The sequence below is a fragment of the Cetorhinus maximus genome, chromosome 5 (genome assembly GCF_964194155.1).
Source record: "Cetorhinus maximus chromosome 5, sCetMax3.hap1.1, whole genome shotgun sequence".
Lineage (NCBI taxonomy): Eukaryota > Metazoa > Chordata > Chondrichthyes > Lamniformes > Cetorhinidae > Cetorhinus > Cetorhinus maximus.
The window spans coordinates 74730148-74751918 of record NC_135883.1 but is presented as its reverse complement, the minus strand read 5'-3'; the positions used below and the strand labels follow the sequence as shown (position 1 = coordinate 74751918).

Genomic DNA, 21771 nt, shown 5'->3' with positions numbered 1-21771 from the left:
GACTCTTACCCTTAGCTCTGGTAGAACAAAAACCTTCTTTAGAAATTAATATTTTGTTTTTTCAAATAAATTGCAAAGTTTCTATCGTCAGAAACTACATGGATGTGTATTTGAACACAGAATATTTGAGTAGTGGCTAGTTGCATCTTATTATTACAGGATTCACTGTCACAAATTCTCACATGATGAAGCCCCAATCTCAATCTCAGCCAGGTCATTGGGAAGGAAAATAAATTTTAAAACAAGTTGGCCTGGATTTCCCTTTTCATGGTGAACAAATGGCACTTGCCGTTCACCGCACTTGCAGTCAAGCACAGACACCTTATGGGCTTTTCAGTAGCAAGTTACTGTCCATGGGAGGCCACTACTGCACTCTCTACAGTGGATCTGGGACCTGTTTGAACAGGGCAAGCAACTGAGTATTTCTTAAGCCAATCAGATTGAAGAATCTTTCTTGAATCACACAGAGTCTGAACTAGGAGGTTAAAATATTTAATTCAATGTAAAATCATGTACAGAAAATGAAATAAAAGTCGGGAAAGAATTATGATATTAAGAGCGATAGATAACAGATGGAAAGAAAAGGTAAAAAAAAAATTTTAATCTCCAATAATAATTCAAAAGGCCTGACCATCTCCAGCTGGTTCATCAATGACCTTCCTTCCATCATAAGATCAGAAGTGGGGATGTTCGCTGATGATTGCACAATGTTCAGCACCATTCGCAACTCCTCAGATACTAAAGCAGTCCTTGTCTAAATGCAGCAGGACCTGCACAATATCCAGGCTTGAGGCTGACAAGTAACATTCACACCAAAAAAGTGCCAGGCAATGACCATCTCCAACAAGAGAGAATCTAACCATTGCTGCTTGACATTCGATGGCATTACCATCACTGAATCCCCTCACTATCAACATCCCAGGGGTTACCATTGACCAGAAGCTGAACTGGACTAGCCATATAAATACTGTGACTACAAGAGCGGGTCAGAGGCTAGGAATCCTGCGGTGAGTAACTCACCTCCTGACAGCCCAAAATCTTTCCACCATCTACAAGGCACAAGTCAGGAGTGTGATGGAATATTCTACACTTGCCTAGATGATTGCAGTTCCAACAACACTCAAGAAGTTTGACACCATGCAGGACAAAGCAGTTCACTTGATTGGCACCCCATCCACAAACATTCACTTCCTCCACCACCGACGAACAATGGCAGCAGTGCGTACCATCCACAAAATGCACTGCAGAGACTCACCAAGGCTCCTTAGGCAGCACCTTCCAAACCCACGACCACTACCATCTAAAAGGACAAGGATCGCCGACACATGGAAACATAACCACTGGAAGTTCCCCTCGAAGCCACTCACCATCTGACTTGGAAATATATCACCATTCCTTCACTGTTCCTGGTTCAAAATCCTGGAAATCCTGAACAAATGGAGATCAGGAGAACCTATATGGATATTTTACCTCGTTTTTAATTTTCTCAAGGCATTGATTCTTTACCGTACCACTGTGCTACAGTCAACAACAAAGTCAAGCCCAATCCTGTAGTCACCCTTCGTTCACACTAGACAACAACAGACTTCCTGAAGTGGTGACCTGGCTGATTTCTCCTCCTTAACTTGGGGATTTCAAGATCAATTGTTACCCAGTCACCAAATAGAGTGAGGTCAATTAAATCAGTAAAGAGCAAGGATCAAGGATCAAACAAAATCTTTCCTGGCCCGGATGGATCAGCTATTCACCAAGTATACTCATTTTAATGTCAATGGAGTACTTTCATTCTATTTTTAAAGTCCTTTAGTACAGATCTAATTCTTCCCATTATTCAGTCTTCAATCAAACTCAATATTGTTACAAATTGAAAAAGAAAAATTGATAGAACCCAATTCAAATGCTGCACAACTGACCCCCATTAAGGCACTATCAACACATAGTGTAAAAAAGTTTAAAGATCTAAATTATACACATGAACCTCAGTGCATATGATATCATAAAAAAGTGTGTATATATATTGCATAATGTTTTACAGAATGGCAAATCCATGTATAAGAAATTGGCAAAATGCTGGTAAAAAATGAAATAACAGTGTGGATCCCTTTTGTATAACTGTATAGTATAAATGTGTAAACTTAGGAAATGCAATATTTAATCTAGATATTTCAACATTGTGAATATCCTCACACAGACCACTGGAACAGGGACTTTAAGCCAGAGATTTGTACCCTTGGAGTAGGTTTCAATACAATACCCTTCAAATTGTTGTGCAGATGAATTTATGTATTTGTATTGGACTCATTATCTAGGCAAATGGATAAACTATCATGGTCTCCATGGTACAATCCAAAGCTGGGACTCAGATTGATTAGTCAGATGCCTAAAATTTATCTTGCATCTGAAAATGACGTATTTCTAAAAAATAAACTTTGTTCTGGTCAAGAAAAAGTGAATGATGCAGAAAAGTCTTTCATAAGCATTCCCAGTACACCCAACAAAAGGGTAAAAGTTCTATGCCTGGTCAACAAATGAGGTAAGAGATAGTAACAAGACAAAAGTTTACACAAGTGCAAAGAAGTTATAAATGATATATAATATATAATAGATCATTCTGATTAATGGAGCTGAATATTTTTAAGGGGGTGGATAGGAAGGCCATGGATGTTGTCTTTATGGACTTCCAGAAAACATTTGATTAGGCTCCGCACAAGAGGTTATGAGCAAAATGAAAGCGCACACAACATTGTGATGTGGGTTGGTAACTGGTCACAAAATATGACTCAGAGTGAAAGGAAACATGACCTAATTAGAATGACAGAACAGTTTTGAGTGACTGAAATACCTATTCAGGTTAGAGTGATCTCAAACTGAAATACATTTAATTACATTTTCCATTTTATGTCTTACCAGTATGCCATACAGCTTCTTGTACTGCTTCTTGAAAGTCAACATTTTTAGATCTAAAAAATATCTCAAAATCTTCCTCTTCAGTAATAAAGGTGAGTCTCTTTCCAGCAGCTACCACAGTATAAACTGCTCCGTACTACAAATTAAAACATTTTGTGAGAAAGTGTAACAGAACGAATGAGCACAATCTGAAAAGTTTATTTTATTATTGAGAAGATACAATTACAATTAATAGATAATGAGCTATCAACTTATACTGCTTTTAAGGCTTTGTTAGCTAACTCAGTCAGTGCAAGAATGTTCTTGCTTATCTCATGATTCTTCCTCTGATTTTAGATCATCATAGTTTAACTGAACTGTGTCTTTACCTGACGGCAGAAATCCTGAGATAAAAACAAATTACTGCAGATGCTGGAAATCTGAAGTAAAAACAGAAAATTCTGGAAAAACTCAGCAGGTCTGACAGCATCTGTGGAGAGAGGAACAGAAATCCTGGTTGATTTGGATCACTACCTTTCCAGCTCAGGCTTGCTGGGGACAACTGGAGCATATAACAACAACAACTTGTACTTATTTAGTACCTTTAATGTAATAAAATATCCCAATTCATTTCACAGGAGCATTATAAAACCAAATATGACACTGAGCCACATAAGGAGATATTAGATCAGAGGACCAAAAGTTGGTCAAAGAAGTAGTTTTAAGGTCTATCTTAAAGGATGAAAGTGAGGTGGAGAGGGAAAGAGGTATAGGGAGGGAATTCCAGAACCTGGGGCTTAGGCAGCCAAAGACTTGGCCACCAATGCTGGAGCAATTAAAATCAGGGATGCTCAAGAGGCCAGAATTAGGGAGTGCAGATATCTTGGAGGGTTCTGGGACTGGAGAAGATTACAGGGATAAGGAGAGGCAAGGCCTTGGAGGGGTTTGAAAACAAGGATGAGAATTATAAAATCAAGATGTTGTTTGACCGGGAGCAAGCACAGGGGTGATAGGGAAATGAGACTTGGTACAAGTTAGGACATGGATAGCAGAGGTTTGGATGACCTCAAGTTTATAAGGGGTAGAATATGGGAAACCAGTGCATGGAATAGTCAAGTCTGGAGGAAACAGAGGCATGAATGAGGGTTTCAGCAGATATGCTGAGACAGGGGCAAAGTCAGATAATGTTACTGAGGCGGAAGTAGGCAGTTTTAGTGATGGCAAGAATATGTGATCAGAAGCTCATCTTGGGGTTAAATATAACATGAAGATTGCAAACAGGCTGCTTTCGTCTCAGACTGTTGTCAGGGAGGAGGATACAATCAGTAGCTAGGGAACAGAGTTTGGAGCAAGGACCAAAACCAATGGCTTCAGTCTTCCCAATATTAACAGGAAGAAATTTCTGCTCATCCAGTACCCAATGTAAGAGAAGCAGTCTAATAATTTAACAACAGTGGAGGAGTTAAGATAGGTGATGGTGAGGTAGAACACTGTCATCAGTGTACATGTGAAAATTAATGCTGTGCCTTCAGATTATGTCACCGAGGGGTAGCATGTATATGAGAAATAGAAGGGGCCCAAGGATAGATCCTTGGGGGACACCAGACATAATGGTGAAAGAGTGGGAAGAGAAGCCCATTGCGAGTGATACTTTGATCTTTATTGCAAGGGGGGATGGAGTATAAAAGTAGGGAAGTCTTGTTACAACTGTACATGGCATTGGTGAGACCACACCTAGAGTACTGCTTCGAGTTATGGTCTCCTAACTTAAGGAGGGAAGACTTGCATTGGAGGGAGTTCAGAGAAGGTTCACTAGGTTGATTCCTGGGATGAAGGGGTTGTCTTATGAGGAAATGTTGAGCAGGTTGGGTCTATACTCATTGGAATTTAGAGAAATGAGAGGACCTTGTTAAAACATATAGGCCTGAATTTTTCCTTCGTCGGGCACGCACAATTGGTGGGCCCGGGAGCAGTTGGGAAACAGGACCCTGACCGCGATTGGCTCCCGACTACAATTTCACGCTGGCTGGCCAATTAACAGCTAGCCAGCATGAAAGGCGCGCTGAAAAGCTCTGCGTTGTCGGGGCAGAGGCGGGAAGAGGGCGGGCGAAGACATCATCATGGACATGGGTGAGTGCTTCCAGAGAGCTCCCTGAAGGCAGACAGCTGCCTCAGGGAGTTGCAGACCTGCAAGTAATAAAATAAAGCACTAAAATGCTGCAAAATAATGTTAATGCATCATAATCAAGCACCTGAAAGCATACCTCATAAAATTGCTGTCTCCAGATACCTCTTTTTATTTTATTTCCTAACGGAGATTTCATCCCACCCTTCGATGAGGTTTCATAAAAAATGTAAGGTTGGACGGGCCACAAAAAATCACAGACAATTGCACCATTAATGGGCTTAACTGTTCATTTAATTGCCGGCGGGTACACTTCTGACTTTTGTGTGTGCCCGCCGAGTGAAATATCGCGTGAGTGCACAATGTCAGGACACTTACCCGATGTCATCTTTCACGATTTTACGCCAATCGGGTCGGGCACGCTCCCGCCTGTGAACGTAAAATTCTACCCATAAAGATTCTGAGGGAGTTTGGCAGGACAGATACTGAGAGGATATTCCCCCTTGTGCGAGAATCTAGAACTTCCAAATAAAGGATCCTCAATGTAAGATAGAGATGAGGAGGAAATTGTTCTCTCAGAGGATCATTAATCTTTGAACTTCTCTACTCCAGAAAGCAATGGAGGCTGGGTCAGTGAATACATTAAAGGTTATGTTAGACAGACACTCACTTCATTTCCCAGTTTCTCACCCTCAAACTGAATATGAAATCCTATCACTTTATGATCACTCTTCCAAGAGGATACTTTACTGTGAAATCATTAATTACACATTACCAGATCTAAAATAGCCTGTTCCCTAGTGGGTTCCAGAATATATTGTTCTTAGAAACCGTCCCGAATACATTCTATGAACTCATCCTCAAGGCTGCCTTTGCCAGTTTGATTTATCCAATCTGCATGAAGATTAGAATTGTGCATCATGCTGTTGGAAATACACTTACACTAACGTGGATAAGTCCCAATTTTTTCCAGCGAGTTTAGTCAGTATCTAATGGGTAAGTACCACAACTTCATACCCTTACATGCATTTCAATGCCCAGTCTCTTGCCAAGGTACTGGTATAGCAAAACCTCTGGAGGGGCAGTGCAACTTGGACAGAAACTTCCTGATTTCTGAGTTTAATAACAGTGAGCACTGGCAGCCTTAACATTACCTTTACTGCAAACTCTTGGCCAGTGACTAAGCAGGTAACAATGATATGCATAAGCATGATTTTCGATTCTTCCTGTAAATCATACCTTCCAACAAATGAAAAGTCCAGGAGGGCATGCCAGGAGAAGCACCAGGCATACCTCAAAATGAGGTATCAACCTGGTGAAGCTACAACACAGAGCTACTTGCATGCCATACAGCATAAGCAGCAAGCGACACACAGAGCTAAGCAATTCCACAACCAACGAGTTAGGTTTAAGCTCTGCAGTCCTGCCACATCTAGTCATGAATGGCAGTGGACAATTAAATACCTCACTGGAAGAGGATGCTACACAAATATCCCCATCCTCAATGATGAGGGAGCCCAGCACATCAGTGCAAAAGATAAGGCTGAAGCATTTGTAACAATCTTCAGCCAGAAGTGCTAAATGGATGATCCATCTCGGCCTACTCTGGAGGTCCCCAGCATCACAGATGCCAGTCTAGAGCCAATTCAATTCACTCCACATGATATCAAGATATGGCTGAAGGCACTGGATACTGCAAAGGCTATGGGCCCTGACAATATTCTAGCAATAGTACTGAAGACTTGTGCTCCAGAACTTGCCTTGCCCCAAGCGACATCCGCAGTACAGCTACAATACTGGCATTTGCCCGGTGATGTAGAAAATTGCCCAGATATGTCCTGTACACAAAAAGCAGGACAAATCCAAACTGGCCAATTACCGCCCCATCAGCTGAGTCTCGATCATCAGTAAAGTGATGGAAGGAGTCAGCAACAGTGCTAGGAAGCGGCACTTGCTTAGCAATAACCTGCTCCCTGACGATCAATTTGGGTTCCGGCAGGATTACTCAGCTCCTGACCTCATCACAGCCTTGGTTCAAATCTGCACAAAAGAGCTGGACTCCAGAGCTAAGGTGAGAGTGACTGACCTTGACATCAAGCAGCATTTGACCGATTGAGACATCAGGGAGCCCTAGCAAAACTGGAGTCAATGAAAAGCAGGGGGAAAAACTCTCCGCTGGTTGGAGTCATACCTAGCACAAAGGAAGATGGTTGTGGTTGTTGGAGGTCAACCATCTCAGTTCCAGGACATCATTGCAGGAGTTCCTCAGGGTAGTGTCCTAGGCCCAACCATCTTCAGCTACTTCATCAATGACCTCCCCTACATCATAAGGTCAGAATTGGGGGTGTTCGCTGATAATTGCACAATGTTTAGCACCATTCACGACTCCTCAGATACTGAAGCAGTCCAAGTACAAATGCAGCAAGACCTGGATAATATCCAGGCTTGGGCTGACAAGTGGCAAATAACATTCGCGCCACACAAGTGCCAGGCAATTAGCATCTCCAACAAGAAACAATCTAACCATCGCTGCCTGGCATTCAATGGCGTTACCATCACTGAATACCCCACTATCAATATCCTGGGGGTTACCATTGACCAGAAACTGAACTGGACTAGCCATATAAATACAGTGATTACAAAAGCAGGTCAGAGGCTAGGAATCCTGCAGCTAGTAACTCACCTCCTGACTCCCCAAAATCTAACCACTATCTACAAGGCACAGGTCAGGAGTGTGATCAAATACTCCCCACTTGCCTGGATGAGTACAGCTCCAGCAACACTCAAGAAGTTTGACACCATCCAGGACAAAGCAGGCTGCTTGATTGGCACCACATCCACAAACATTCACTCCCTCCACCACTGATGCACAGTAGCAGCAGTATGTACCATCTACAACTTGCACTGCACCTTGAACTCACCAAGGCTCCTTAGACAGCACCTTCCAAACCCACGAGAGCTACCATCTAGGACAAGGGCAGCAGACTCATGAGAACACCACCACCTGGAAGCTCCCCTCCAAGTCACTCACCATCCTGTCTTGAAAATATATCACCATTCATTCACAGTCGCTGGGTCAAAATCTTGGAACTCCCATCCTAAGAGCACTGTGGGTGTACCTACACCACATTTACTGCAGTGGTTCAAAGAAGCAGCTCACCACCACCTTCTCAAGGGTAATTAGGGATGGGCAATAAATGCCGGTCTAGCCAGTGACGCCCACATTCCATGAATCAATAAAAAAAAATGATTCAATGAATTGCATGATATGGAAGGAATGGGTCATGGCAGAATCAATTTCACCACCACTTCCACTGGTAAGAGGTCCATATATCCTTCTTGTTCACTTCTGGCAGCTAATAAAATAAAAATACTGGGGATGCAGGAAGAGGAATCATACAGACTGGAAACATTAACTCTGTTTCTCTCTCCACAGATGCTGCAAGACCTGAGTTTTCTAGCATTTTCTGTTTTTGTTTCTTTTTCATTACTTTGTTTTCAAACCCATGGAGCACTTTCTTGATTTCTTACGAGGTCAGTCGTGTCCCAACTGCTATTATCATCCTGGGCTTGTTTTCTTACATAAGAACATAAAAACATAAGAAATAGGAACAGGAGTAGGCCATTGGACCCCTCGAGCCTGCTCCGCCATTCAATATGATCATGGCTAATTTGCTTCGGTTTCAAATTCACATTCCCATCTACCCCTGATAACTTTTGATTCCCTTGCCTAACAAGAATCTATCTACCTCTGCCTTAAAAATATTCAATGATCCCGCCTCCACCTTCTGAGGCAGAGAGTTCCAAAGTCGCACAACCCTCTGAGACAAAAAAATTCTCATCTCTGTCCTAAAATGGCGACCCCTACTTTTAAAACAGTGCCCCCTAGTTCTGGGCTCACCCAGAAGAGGAAACATCCTTTTGATGTCTACCTTGTCAAGAGTGTTCAGGATCTTGTACACCTCAATCAAATCACCCCTCACTCTTCTAAACACTAGTGGAAACAAGCCCAATCTGCCCAACATTTCCTCATAAGACCACTCGCACATTCCAGGTACCAATCTAGTAAACCTCCTCTGAATGCTTCCAATGTATTTATATCCTTCCTTAAATAAGGAGAGCAAAACTGCACACAGGATTCGACACGTGGTTTCACCAATGCCCTGTATAACTGAAGCATAGCATCCTTACTTTTATGTTAAATTCCTCTCGCAATAAAGGACAGCATTCTATTAGCCTTCTTAATTACTTGCTGTACCTGCATACTAACTTTTTGTGACTCAAATACACATAGATCCCTCTGCACCTTGGAATTTTGCAGGCATTCTCTGTTTAAGTAAGACTCTGCTTTTTTATTCTCCCTGTCAAAACGAATAACTTCACATTTTCCCACATTAAACTCCATTTTCCAGATATTTGCCCACTCACTCAACCTATCTATATTAGTCTGCAGCCTCCTTATATCCTCTTCACAACATACTTTCCTACTTATCTCTGTGTCATCTGCAAATTTAGCTGCCGTGCCTTCACTCCTCTATCTAAGTCATTGATATAAACTGTAAAAAGTTGAGGCCCCAGCACAAACCCCTGCGGCACTCCACTCGTCACATCCTGCCTAACAGGAAAAGACCCATTTATACACACTCCATGTTTTCTGTCAGCCAGCCAATCTTCTATCCACACTAATATGTTAGCCCCTAAACTACATTTTCTGCATTAAACTTTGATGTGGCACCTTATCAAATGCCTTCTGGAAATCCAAGTACAATATGTCTACAGGCTCCCCTTTATTCACAGCGCATGTTACCCCTTCAAAAAATTCCAATAAATTAGTTAAACATGATTTCCCTTTCACAAAAACATGTTAACTCTTCCCGATTACCTTGAGCTTTTCTAAGTGCCCAGCTACAACCTTCTTAATGATCGTTTCAAACAACTACCCCATGACAGACATCAAGCTAGCTGGCCTATAGTTTCCTGCTTCCTTCCCTTCTTGAATAGAGGGGTTATATTTGCTACTTTCCAGTCTGATGGAACCTTTCCAGAATCTAGTGAATTGTGGAAAATTAACACCAGCACATCTACTACTTCATTAGCCACCTTTTTTAAGACCCTAGGATGTAATCCATCGGGACTGGGAGACTTGTCAGCCTGCAGCTCCATCAGTTTGCTCATTACTGCTTCCCTAGTGATTGCAATTTCACCAAGTTCCTTTCTCCCTTTCACCTCCTGATTTACAGCTATTACTGGAATGTTTTTGTATCCTCTATAGTGAACACAGAAGCAAAATATTTGTTCATTTCTTTCGCCATTTCCTTATTATCTCCTATTAACACCCCACCATCACTCTCTAATAGGACCAACACTTACTTTACTTATTCCTTTCCTTTTTAAATACCTGTAGAATCTCTTGCTATCTGTTTTTACATTTCTAGCTAGCTTCCTCTCATACTCTTAACCTTTTAGTCATTCTCTGCTGTTATTTATATTCTGACCAATCATCTGACCTGCCACTCATCTTTGTGTAGTCATATGCTTTTTCCTTAAGTTTGATGCTTTCCTTAACTTCTTTAATTAACCACAGATGGTGGATCCTCCCCTTAGAATTTATCTTAATAGAAGGAATATTCTTATTCACAAAATTCTGAAATATCCCCTTAAACGTCTGCTACTGTTTCTCTATTGATCTATCCCTTGGCCTAGTATCCCAGTTCACTTCAGCTAGCTCAGCTTGCATACCCACATAGTTGCCCTTATTTACGTTTAAGATGCTAGACTTAGACCCAGTCTTCTCCCTTTCAAACTAAGTTCATTCTAAGAACTCCTCATCTAGGCTACTACTGCCAATCTGATTTTTCCAGTTTATATGTAGATTAAAATCACCCATATTATTGCCATCCCTTTTTCACAAGAATCCAATATTTCTTCTTGAATACTCTGTCCTACATTGTGGTTACTATTAGGGGACCTGTAGACCACTCCCACTAGTGACCTTTTTTTCCCCTACTATTCCTCATCACCACCCAAACCAATTCTACATCCTGATCTCCTGAACCAAGGTCATCACTAACTATTGCACCAATGCCCTCTTTGATTGACAGTGCTACTCCTCTACCTTTAACTAGCTTCTTGTTCTTCTAGAATGTCATGCACCCCTCTATATATTCAGGAACCAATCCTTGTCGTCCAGCAGTCACGTCTCCGTAATTGCGATCAGATCACATTTATTTACTTCAATGTGCGCTATCGATTAATTTACTTTGTTATGAATGCCACGTGCATTCAGATAGAGAGCCTTCAGTTTTGTCTTTTTGATACCTTTGTAACATTTAGTCTTGACTGTTGATGTATTCTTATGTTCTTTTCTCTGTCCCTTCCTGCCATTCTCTGACCCTCATTTCTCATATTACTATTTAGCTCTCCTGTCTCGGCTCTACCACTTGATTTGCTACCTCTACCCAAGCTTGAATCCTCACCCCTCTCGTTTGGTTTAAAGTCCTCTCTGCTTCCCTAGTTATGCGACTCGCAGAATCACAGAATCTTAACGGTGCAGGAGGCCATTCAGCCCATCATGTCTGCACCAGCTCTCCAAATGAGCATTATGACTTAGTGCCATTGCCCTACCTTTTCCCCGTACCCTTGCACATTGTTTCTGTTTAAATAATCATCTAATGCCCTTTTGAATGCTTCGATTGAACTTGCCTCCACCACACTTCCAAGCAGTGCGTTCCAGGCCCGAACCACACGTGGTATGAAAAAGTTTTTTTCTCATGTCACACTTGCTTCTTTTGCAAATTACTTTAAATCTGTGCCCTCTCGTTCTTGATCCTTTTATGAGTGGGAACAGCTTTTCCCTATCTACTCTGTCCAGCCCCCTCATGATTTTGAACATCACTATCAAATCTCCTCTCAGCCTTCTCTCCAAGGAGAACAGTCCCAACCTTTCCAATCTATCCTGATAGCTGAGGTTTCTCATCCCTGGAACCATTCCTGTCAACCTCTTCTGCACTCTCTCCTATGTGTTCACATCCTTCCTATAATATGGTGCCCAGAACTGTACCCAATATTCCAGCTGAGGTCTAACGAGTGTCTTATATAAATTCAGCATAACCTCCTTGCTCTTGTACTCTATTCCCCTATTAATAAAGCACAGGATACTATATGCTTTATTAGCTGCTCTCCACCTGTTCCTGCCATCTTCAATGATCTATGCATATGTACGCCCAAGTCTTTCTGCTCGTACATCCACTTCAAAATTTCACCCCTTATTTTATATTGTCTGTCCAAGTTCTTCCTACCAAAATGCATCACCTCACACTTCTCCGCATTGAACTTCATCTGCCACCTATCTGCCCACTCCACCAACTTGTCTATGTCCTCTTGAAGTTCCACACCATCCTCCTCGCAGTTCACAATACTCCCAAGCTTCATATCATCTGCAAACTTTGAAATTGTCCCCTGCACACTAAGATCTAGATCATTAATATATATCAGGAACAGCAAAAGTCCCAATACCGATCCCTGGGGAACTCCACTGCAAACTTTCCTTCAGCCTGAAAAATATCCAGTGACCATTTACTCTCTGCTTCCTATTTTTCAGCCAATTTTGTATCCACATTGCTACTGTCCCTTTTATTCCATGAACAATAACTTTTCTCACAAGTCGGTTGTGTGGTACTGAGTCAAATACCTTTTCAAAGTCCATGTACACCACATCAACAGCATTACCCCCATCGCCCTTTTCTGTCACCTCTTCAATAAACTCCAACAAGTTAGTTAAAAACACAATTTCCACTTTAGAAATCCATGCTGGCTCTTCCTTATCAACCCATATTTTTCCATGTGACTACTAATTGTATCCTGAATAATTGTTTCTAGAATCTTGCCCACCACTGAAGATAAACTGACTGATCTGTAATTGCTGGGCTTATCCTTACAACATTTTTTGAACAAGGGTGTAATGTTTGCAATTCTCCAGTCCCCTGGCACCACCCCTGAGTCCAGAGAAGACTGAAAGATAATGGTCAGTGCCCGTGCAGAATTGTACTCTCACTTCCTTCAATATTCTTGGATGCATCTCATTTGGTTCCGGTGTCTTGTCAACTTTAAGTACTGACAGTCTTTTCAACGCTTCTGTATTCCTCTTGGTTCTCAATTGTATTTTCTACCTGACACCATACTTTCTCTTCTTTATCTTAATTCCAATCCCCTTTTTCATCCAGTGAGCTCTGGATTTGTTTGTCCTATCTTTCCCATTCTATGGAAAAGACCTTGATTGTGCCCGAACCAATTCGTTTTTAAAGGTAGCCCTTTGTTCAGCTAAAGAATTTCCTGCCAATCTTTCGTTCCAGTCTATCTGGCCCTGCTCCGTTCTTGCTCCATCAAAGTTGGCTCTTGTCCACTTAATTATTTTTATTCTGGATTACCTATCGTCCTTTTCTATCCTCACCCTAAAACGTACAATAGAATGATCACTAAATGCTCCCCCACTGACACTTTATCTACTTGGCCCGCTTCATTTCCAAGAACCAGGTCCAACAGTGCATCTTTTCTTGTTCAATTGGACATATACTGCTGTAGAAAATTCTCCTGAACACAACCTAAGAACTTTTGCCCATTTCTTCCCTTTACACTACCACTGTTCCAGTCGACATTCGGGTAAGTAAAGTCCCCCATTATAACTCGATAATGCCTGCGTCTCTGTAATTTCCCTGCAGATTTGTTCTTCTACATCATTCTCACTATTTGGCGGTCTATAGACTACACCAAGCAATGTAATTGCACCTGTTTTGTTCTTTAGCTCTAGCCAAATTGATTCTGTTCTGGAACCCTCTGGGACATCCTCTTTCTCCAGCACTGCAATGCTCTCCTTAACCAATATTGCCACCCTTCCTCCTTTCCTATCTCTTCTGAACACCTTGTACCTGGGAATATTTAACACCCATTTCTGCCCTTCCTTGAGCCGGGTCTCTGTTATCGCCACAACATCATATTTCCACATGGCAATCTGTGCCTGTAACTCCCCTATCTTATTTACTATACTCCGTGCATTCACATACATGCACAGTAACCCTGATTTAGATTTTGTTACTTTCTCCCTTACCCTGGCTTTACCTATTAACTTACTATTCTCTATACTAGTGCTATGTATCCCTCCCAGTATTTTGTGCACCCTAGTATTCCTCTCTAACATTTTCTCCAGGTTCCTACACCCCTGCCGAGTTAGTTTAAAGCAAGAACACTCGTCCCAGCACGGTTCAGGTGTAGACTGTTCTCCTTTCCCCAGTACTGATGCCAGTGCCCCACAAACCAGAACTCGCTTCTCGCACACCAGTCTTTGAGCCACGCATTTGCCCTATTTGCACATGGCTCAGGTAATAATCCAGAGATTATTACCTTTGAGGTTCTGCTTCTTAATTTGATACCTAGCTCCTCATACTGACTTTGTAGAACCTCTTTCCTTGTCCTGCTTACATCATTGGTACCTACATGGACCACAACAACTGGATCCTCCCCCTCCCACTGCAAGTTCTTCTCCAGCGTTAAGCAGATGGCCCGAACCCTGGCACTGGGCAGGCAACATAGCCATCTGGACTCTCGCTCTTTGCTGCAGAGAACAGTGCCAATCCCCCTTACTATATTACCCCCTACTACCACTACATTCCTGTTTGCTTCCCCCACTTGAATGGCTTCCTGTACCATGGTGCCATTGCCAGCCTGCTCATCCACCTTGCAAACCTTGCTTTTGTCCACAGAGACCGCCACCTTTCAAACCCATGACCACTACTACCTCAAAGGACAAGGGCAGCAGATAGATGGGAACACCACCACCTAGAAGTTCCCCTCCAAGTCACTCACCATCCTGACTTAGAAATATATCGCCGTTCCTTCATTGTCGCTGAGTCAAAATCCTGGAACTCCCTTCCTAACAGCACTGTGGGTGTACCTACACCACATGAACTGCAGCGGTTCAAGAATGCAGCTCACCACCGCCACCACCTTCTCAAGGGTAACTAGGGATGGGCGATAAATGCTGGCCCAGCCAGCGAAGCCCACATCTCACAAATGAATAAAAAAAAGGTGAGCACCTTGCAAAGTCTGAGGCTCCTCCATTACTGTCTGCTTGGTCCCAATACCTGCCTCACGCACAGCCACATCCTCCTGCCTCTCACTGCTGACCAAAACAGACGACCCTATCCTAAGAGGCATCACCATCTTCTGGAACAAAGTTTCCAGGTATTTCTCACCCTACCTTATGTTGTGCAGTGTCTGCAGTTCGGCTTCCAGATCAATAATCTTGATCTGGAATTCCTCTAGCTGCTTACACTTGCTGCAGAAGTGTTTGTCATGGATCGCCTTGGCGCCCAAAAACTCCCACATCCCACAGCTGCAACATAACACCTGTCCTGCCATTCTAACTTATGTTATTTCATTAACTTAATTACTTTCTTCCTATGTATGTTACAATTTACTGTGCTTATTGAATGCTAGTACCACTGACTACTAAAAGTTATATGCTTCTTAACTACACAGGTATATGTTTTAGATGCTTGCTTTAATTATTTTTATTGCTTTCTTATTTTTATTGTTTTATTTTAATTTTAAAGTTTTTGTTTTTTTATTTTATGTTTTAGTTCTTTTTATTTGCAGATCTACCTTTTTTATAGATCTACATTAACTCCCGTGTCCTAAGTTGGTTTTTCACACACCGTCCATTAAACTGAGCACTTGCCGGTCAATCAACTTACTAGCTTCCTGTGACGTCACAGTTGTTTTCTTCCCCCCACTGCTGCCTCACAGCAGCTGAAATGGTGAAACAGTGTCCTCCTGAGCTCCGCGCTGACTCCCAGCAAGGTAGGTCGCTCTGCACTCCCCGGCCTTTATTTATAGGCGCTCCTCAGCTCCTGACTGTCTCCCACAGCTCCACTCTGACTCCCCGGAAGGTAGGCCTCACTCAAATCCCTGGTCTTTATTTATAGGTGCTCCTCAGCTCCCGATTATCTCCTGCAACTCCGTGCCCACTCCCAGCAAGGTAAGCCATTCTGCAATCCCTGGTTTTTATTTATAGGCGCTTCCCAGCTCCGCACCAACTCCAAGCAAGGTGACGAGCAGATTGAGGTTGGCTGACCAGTTACTACTATTACTCTTTGTCACTACCTCTTCCACAATGACGAACAACTAAATGTTATTAAAATATATCTTTTCCAATAGTTTCTTAGCCATAAATTTCTAGTTATACATGAAAATAACTAATAGAACCTAACTTTTTTAAAGCCACTGGGCCTGAAAATTCTCTGCAAACAAGTGCAGTAGAACAAACATGGCTGACTCAAAAATGTGGGTGAATTTCAGGAGGGGCAACAATAAATGGCTACTTGGAGTGGTCGTTAGAGGTTATGTCCCAAAGGTACAGGCAAACGTTTGGAATGTACCTCCTCCTTCCCTCACCCCCACTGAGCTTGTCCATGTAGGAGGGCTGATTCAAGCACTAGAATTCTGGGGGTTTTGACACCATGACCCTGAGCTTGAAATTGCAGTGAGACCCCATTTCCACTCTAAAGCTGACCCGTATGGTAGGTTTATCTCAGTGTTGGCATCACTGGGCAGAAGAGTGTTTGGGATTGAGCAAATTCTGGTCCTCGAAAATCTGCTCATGATATCAGACTCCACGCTGTACCAAGCCCAGGGCCTGTGCTGTTAGAATTCTGGGCAGGTACAAGCATACAAACATATGAACTAGGAGCAGGAGTAGGCCACTCGGCCCCTCGAGCCTGCTCCGCCATTCAACAAAATCATGCTGATCCGATTATAACCTTAACTCCACATTCCTGTCTACACCCAATAACCTTTCACCCCCTTGCTTATCAAGAATCTATCTACCTCTGCCTTAAAAATATTTAAAGACACTGCTTCCACTGCCTTTTCAGGAAGAGAATTCCAAAGACTCATGACCCCCGAGAGAAAAAATGTCTCCTCATCTCTGTCTTAAATGAGCGACACCTTATTTATAAACAGTGACCCCTAGTTCTAGATTCTCCCACAAGGGGAAACATCCTCTCCACATCCACCGTCAAGACCCCTCAGGATTTTATATGGTGCAACCAAGTCGCCTCTTACTCTTCTAAACTCCAGTGGATACAAGCCTAACCTGTCCAATTTTTCCTCATAAGACAACCTATCCATTCCAGGTATTAGTCTAGTAAACCTTCTCTGACCTGCTTCCAATGCATTTATATCCTTCCTTAAATAAAGAGAGTGTTGTTACGATTGGGATGGGAGGAGTGCGCGAATTCTCAAAACCCACTTCTCCACAGGCCGTACCATTAATTTAAACGTTTAATTTTCTCACTGAAATGGCTAATTGTTTACCTTTATTTCTAGTACCCAGAAGAAAAGAGACTGACCAAGCTTCTTTCAAAAAACTCAATGATTAATTTATTTTAAACAAGTTTCAAGAACTGGGTGACACATGTTTGTAATCGGGAAGTGTAACTATTTAACCCTTTTAAACTTCCAAAGCAAACACACAGACACACATGCACAGACAAACAAAAGACACACAGGTAGTCTCTGCAGAGTCAGGCAGGTGGAAAAAAAAAGTTTCTTAATTAAAGTTCATGGAGGCTCGATCCTGTCAGTCTGAAGTTTGCTTGGCTGGGCCCAGTGGATGTCGGGAAGTTCACCAACAATGTTTCAGCGCAGAGGTGAGTATAGCTGGACCAATTCTTGCTGTCTCGGCTAACAAGTCCAAAATTATGCAGACAAACTACACTTAGATGAGCATTATCAGGCTACAGGTCGAGAACTACACATGGTTCCACAAAACAGAGAGGCAGCAAGTGAGCTAGTCAGGGTGGCCTTCTGTTCTCAGCCTTTCCCTAACAAGACTGAAAGCAAATTTAAGGTTTGCCTCTGCCATGTGATTACCTTTTTGTCTTCCAGCTTCATTAATTAAATTGCTTTGCAGTTCAAAACAAACAACCCCTTCTCAAGTACCATATAGCTCAGGTGATTGCTTGGAAGAGGCCTGCTTGTTGATAGTTCCAAGGTGGACTGATGATCCTTTTTAAAAAAAGCTCTCAGGCAGCTTCTAGATGCCCAAACTCCAATGTCCTTCCATGTTTTAAAAAGTAAAATCCAGTTTAAAGAGATATGATTCTAACACTGTACATAATACTCCAGGTGTGGTAACACCAATGCCCTGTATAACTCAAGCATAATCTGCCTCCTTATGTATTAAATTCCCCTCGCAATAAATGATAACATTCTATTCGCTATCATATTTACTTGCTGTATCTGCATACGAATCTTTTGCGATTCATGCACTAAGACACCCAGATCCCTCTGCATCTCAGAGCGCCGGAATCTCTCACCATTTAGATAATATGCTTATTTTTTATGCTCCTGCCAAAATGGACAATTTCGCATTTCCCACATTATACTCATTTGCCAGATCTTTGCTCACTTAACCTACCTATATTCCTTTGTAGCCTCCTTATATCCTCTTCACAACTTACTTTCCTACCTATCTTTGTGTCATCAGCAAATTTAGCAACCATACCTTTGGTCCCTTCATCCAAGTCATTTATATAAATTATAAAAAGTTGAGGCCCCAGCACTGATCCCTGTGGCACGCTAGTTATTACATCTTGCTAACCATAAAATTACCCATTTATGCCTACTCTTAAAATTTAGATCACCTGGTCCCCATCAGTTCCTGTCAGAATTGCCATCACCAGTGGGCTTCCTATGCCAGGTGTCCACCCAAGATCTGCCAGTGGCACCAAGAACCTTTGTAACGCTGCCTTATTGAATGAGGCAGTCACTTTGTATCTGTAGCACAGTCAAGCTTATAGTGCTCACTCGCATCACAAGAAAGCAAAGATCCAACTCTACATTCCCACACACATCCAGGGAACATTGCTTACTGTATTCCAACTGCTGTTGGCATTTTTGACAAAAGAGGATTGAGAAGGCAGAAAGCCCTTCCCAACTATTAGAATGAAATGGTACTGAGCAGGCTATTCCAAGAGTGAGTGCTGCAAGGTTGGAGGTGCAGTCTTTCAGGTGAGATATTAAATGTTGGCCCTTTCTGTCCTCTTGGGTGGATGTAGAAGATCCCACGGTACTATTTAACAAGGAGTGGGGGATTTCTTCCAGTGGCTTGGCCAACATTTATTCAACAACCAACACCAAAAACATACTACTTCATTACTTATTTCATTGCTGATTGCTGTGCATAAATTCACTGTCACATTTCCTACATTACAAAATGACACTACTACAAAAGTTCTCAATTGGTTGTAAAGCACTTTGGGACAACACCCTGAGGCTGCCTAAGGTGCTATATAATTTTTTTTCTTTTCACTACACTCTTCCAAAACAACAAATGTAAAGTGGGGTTGGGGGAAGAAGGGTGGGTAATGTTATTATGTTATCCCTGCCAATGTTTCTGCCCTCCTGAAGAAGCTAACTTCTATTGGGATAAAAGTTATATTTTGGTTATCCAACAAATGACTACACATTCACACTGTGGCTACCCCTTGATTTGATGTCTACTCAGTGTCACAGGTTTCTGCCATGAGTCTTCATAAGATTGAGCAGCCTGATTTTTGACCTGCAGATCTTTGAGCACATGGGGCAGGATGGCCCACATGTTAGTGGGATCTGGAGTGTGGGATTTGCTTCCTTTTCTTTCCTTCTCTGCCATCAATCTGCTTCACATTAAGTCTTTGGGACTGAAAGCGTGATGCAGCTTGATAGACAAGTTATTGCCATTCTCAGTGATTGGTAGCCAGTTCTTCCCAGTCATTAATGTCAGTATTGCCACACTCCAAGATGAGCTTCAGAGTGTTTTTGAAGTGTTTTCTTTGTCCTCCCCTGGAACACTGGCCATTTAAGAGTTGAGAAAACAGGACCTGGCAGGGGAGACAGTTTTCAGCCATGCGGACACAGTGATCAGTTCATCAAAGTTAATTTTGCAAGAGTTTTTCCTGAATGCTCGCGGAGCTGGCTTCACGAAGACACTAGTGTTTGCTCGACCATTCTCCCACTGAATCCAGAGGATGCGGCAGAGGCATTGCTGATGGAATTTCTCTAGCGCTCTTGCGTGACACTGATACACAGTCCAGGTCTCATTGCAGTACAGGAGTGCAGTGGCGACAACTGCTCTGAACATCAATACACCTATTGACTTGCAGAGGTCTTTGCTGTTAAACACTCACTGCCGTAGTTTGTGAAAGGCTGAACTGGCCTTTTGAGGGAGGTGACTGCCAAGGTATGTGAAGTGCTCAACATATTCCATAATTTCTCCTTCAACATATATGGGAGGTGGAATATTTGGCTGACCAGCTGTGGCTCGATAGGAGTTCTGCTTTGACAACATTCGAGGACAGGCTGCGTTTCTTGTATGTAGAGTTGAAGAGAACCTATGCCAAAATCATGTCTTCTTTCGCACTAATCCACCCCCACCCCATCCAAGAGAACTCAGGTCAATGGTAGCTTGCAAAATGCTACTTCAACTGAGAGCAGTTTATTCAGTACAAAGTAAAACACGAAGCTGGGATCTTGCTGATCTATAAATCACTGCAATTAACAACCGAGCCAGCAGAGGGATTTCTGAGGCATAAACATGACAGGAAGCAGAAAAATGCAAACGTAATTGCAAACATGACGCTGCGGTTTTTTTTTGTAAGAGTAACGCACCTTAAAGAAAATTACAATTTGTCCAAATGAGAAAGGCCTAAAAGGTAACAGACTGGCCGACTCGACTTTACACCGAGAAACAAGTTGTCTGTATCACTGAAAATAACAAAATGCAACCTTGCACCCCCCCCCCTCCCCCTCCCCTACAGCACTGTTAATGGAGAGGGTTTTTTTCATATGGTAATGCTTGCATTTTTACCTCTGCTCTGGCTTGCTCGATAAATTCAAGCGGAGCTTTCCCGAAGCGGATAGAAGCCCTGATCCAGGGAATCCAGCCGCCAATGCATGGAGGAGCCGCTGTCTGCCGTGGTTCTCGCTGTTTAAATACCCAGCACAACAGAGCTGCAGCCGCCAGAGCCAGCAGCATGGGAACCAGGAGCAAGACACAGCCCTCTGCACCCATTGCCACGCCAGCTCCGAGCCAACATGGGGCAAGCGAGCCACAGCAGATGATTTGGCAGGAGAATAGAGGCGACTCTAAAGGGGGAGGGGAGAAAACAGTACGAACTTGCAAAGCCAGTTTTCTCTAACGAGAAGGGACTCAATTTTGCTAACCATTCTCAGCATCATTTCTGAACTCTCTCCAAACCATGAACTCCCTCTTTTTAAAACAAAATTGTGAAAGATATTCCAAATGCGTTCTTTATTAGTGAGTCAAAGATGGTTAAAATAATCATCTTCGTTTCTCCGGTTTGCTAGCCAGCAATATCCATCCCACTGCATACTTTGCCGATGCCGAGGTCTTGGCTCTAGCCTGCATCTAAACTCTGGATTGTTTACTAAAACCCGCTTTCATAGCCATATTTCCTTCCTCAGTGACTGTCTCCGACTTACCCCACGTGGATTTCAACTGAAGTTCCATCCCTCAAAAAAAGTCCACCAATATTCATTACAAGCCTACCGACTCCCACAGCTACCTCGACTACAGCTCCTCACACTTCGCTTCCTGTAAGGACTCCATCCTATTCTCTCAGTTCCTTCGCCTCCGTCGCATCTGTTCTGATGATGCCACTTTCCAAAACAATTCCTCTGACATATCTTCCTTCTTCCTTAAC

General features: G+C 42.6%; 1 protein-coding gene across 4 annotated transcripts in view; it reads right to left on the bottom strand.

Moving 5' to 3' along the window:
* The window catches only part of cyp39a1 (cytochrome P450, family 39, subfamily A, polypeptide 1), a 51482-nt gene extending 30339 nt beyond the window's left edge, over window positions 1–21143 (bottom strand). For 3 of the 4 annotated variants that reach the window (XR_013576617.1, XM_078542025.1, XM_078542026.1), the window contains exons 1-2: window positions 20916–21143; window positions 2908–3043 (exon numbers count right to left, since the gene is read on the bottom strand). Coding sequence is in view for 3 of the 4 variants with exons in the window: in XM_078542025.1 (XP_078398151.1) it covers window positions 2908–3043; window positions 20916–21119 (340 nt within the window). In the remaining variant the exon portion in view is untranslated. Of the gene's footprint in view, window positions 1–2907; window positions 3044–20915 lie in introns of those variants that run through there. The other variant, XM_078542027.1, reaches the window with a different exon arrangement.
* Between the last annotated feature and the right edge of the window lie 628 nt (window positions 21144–21771).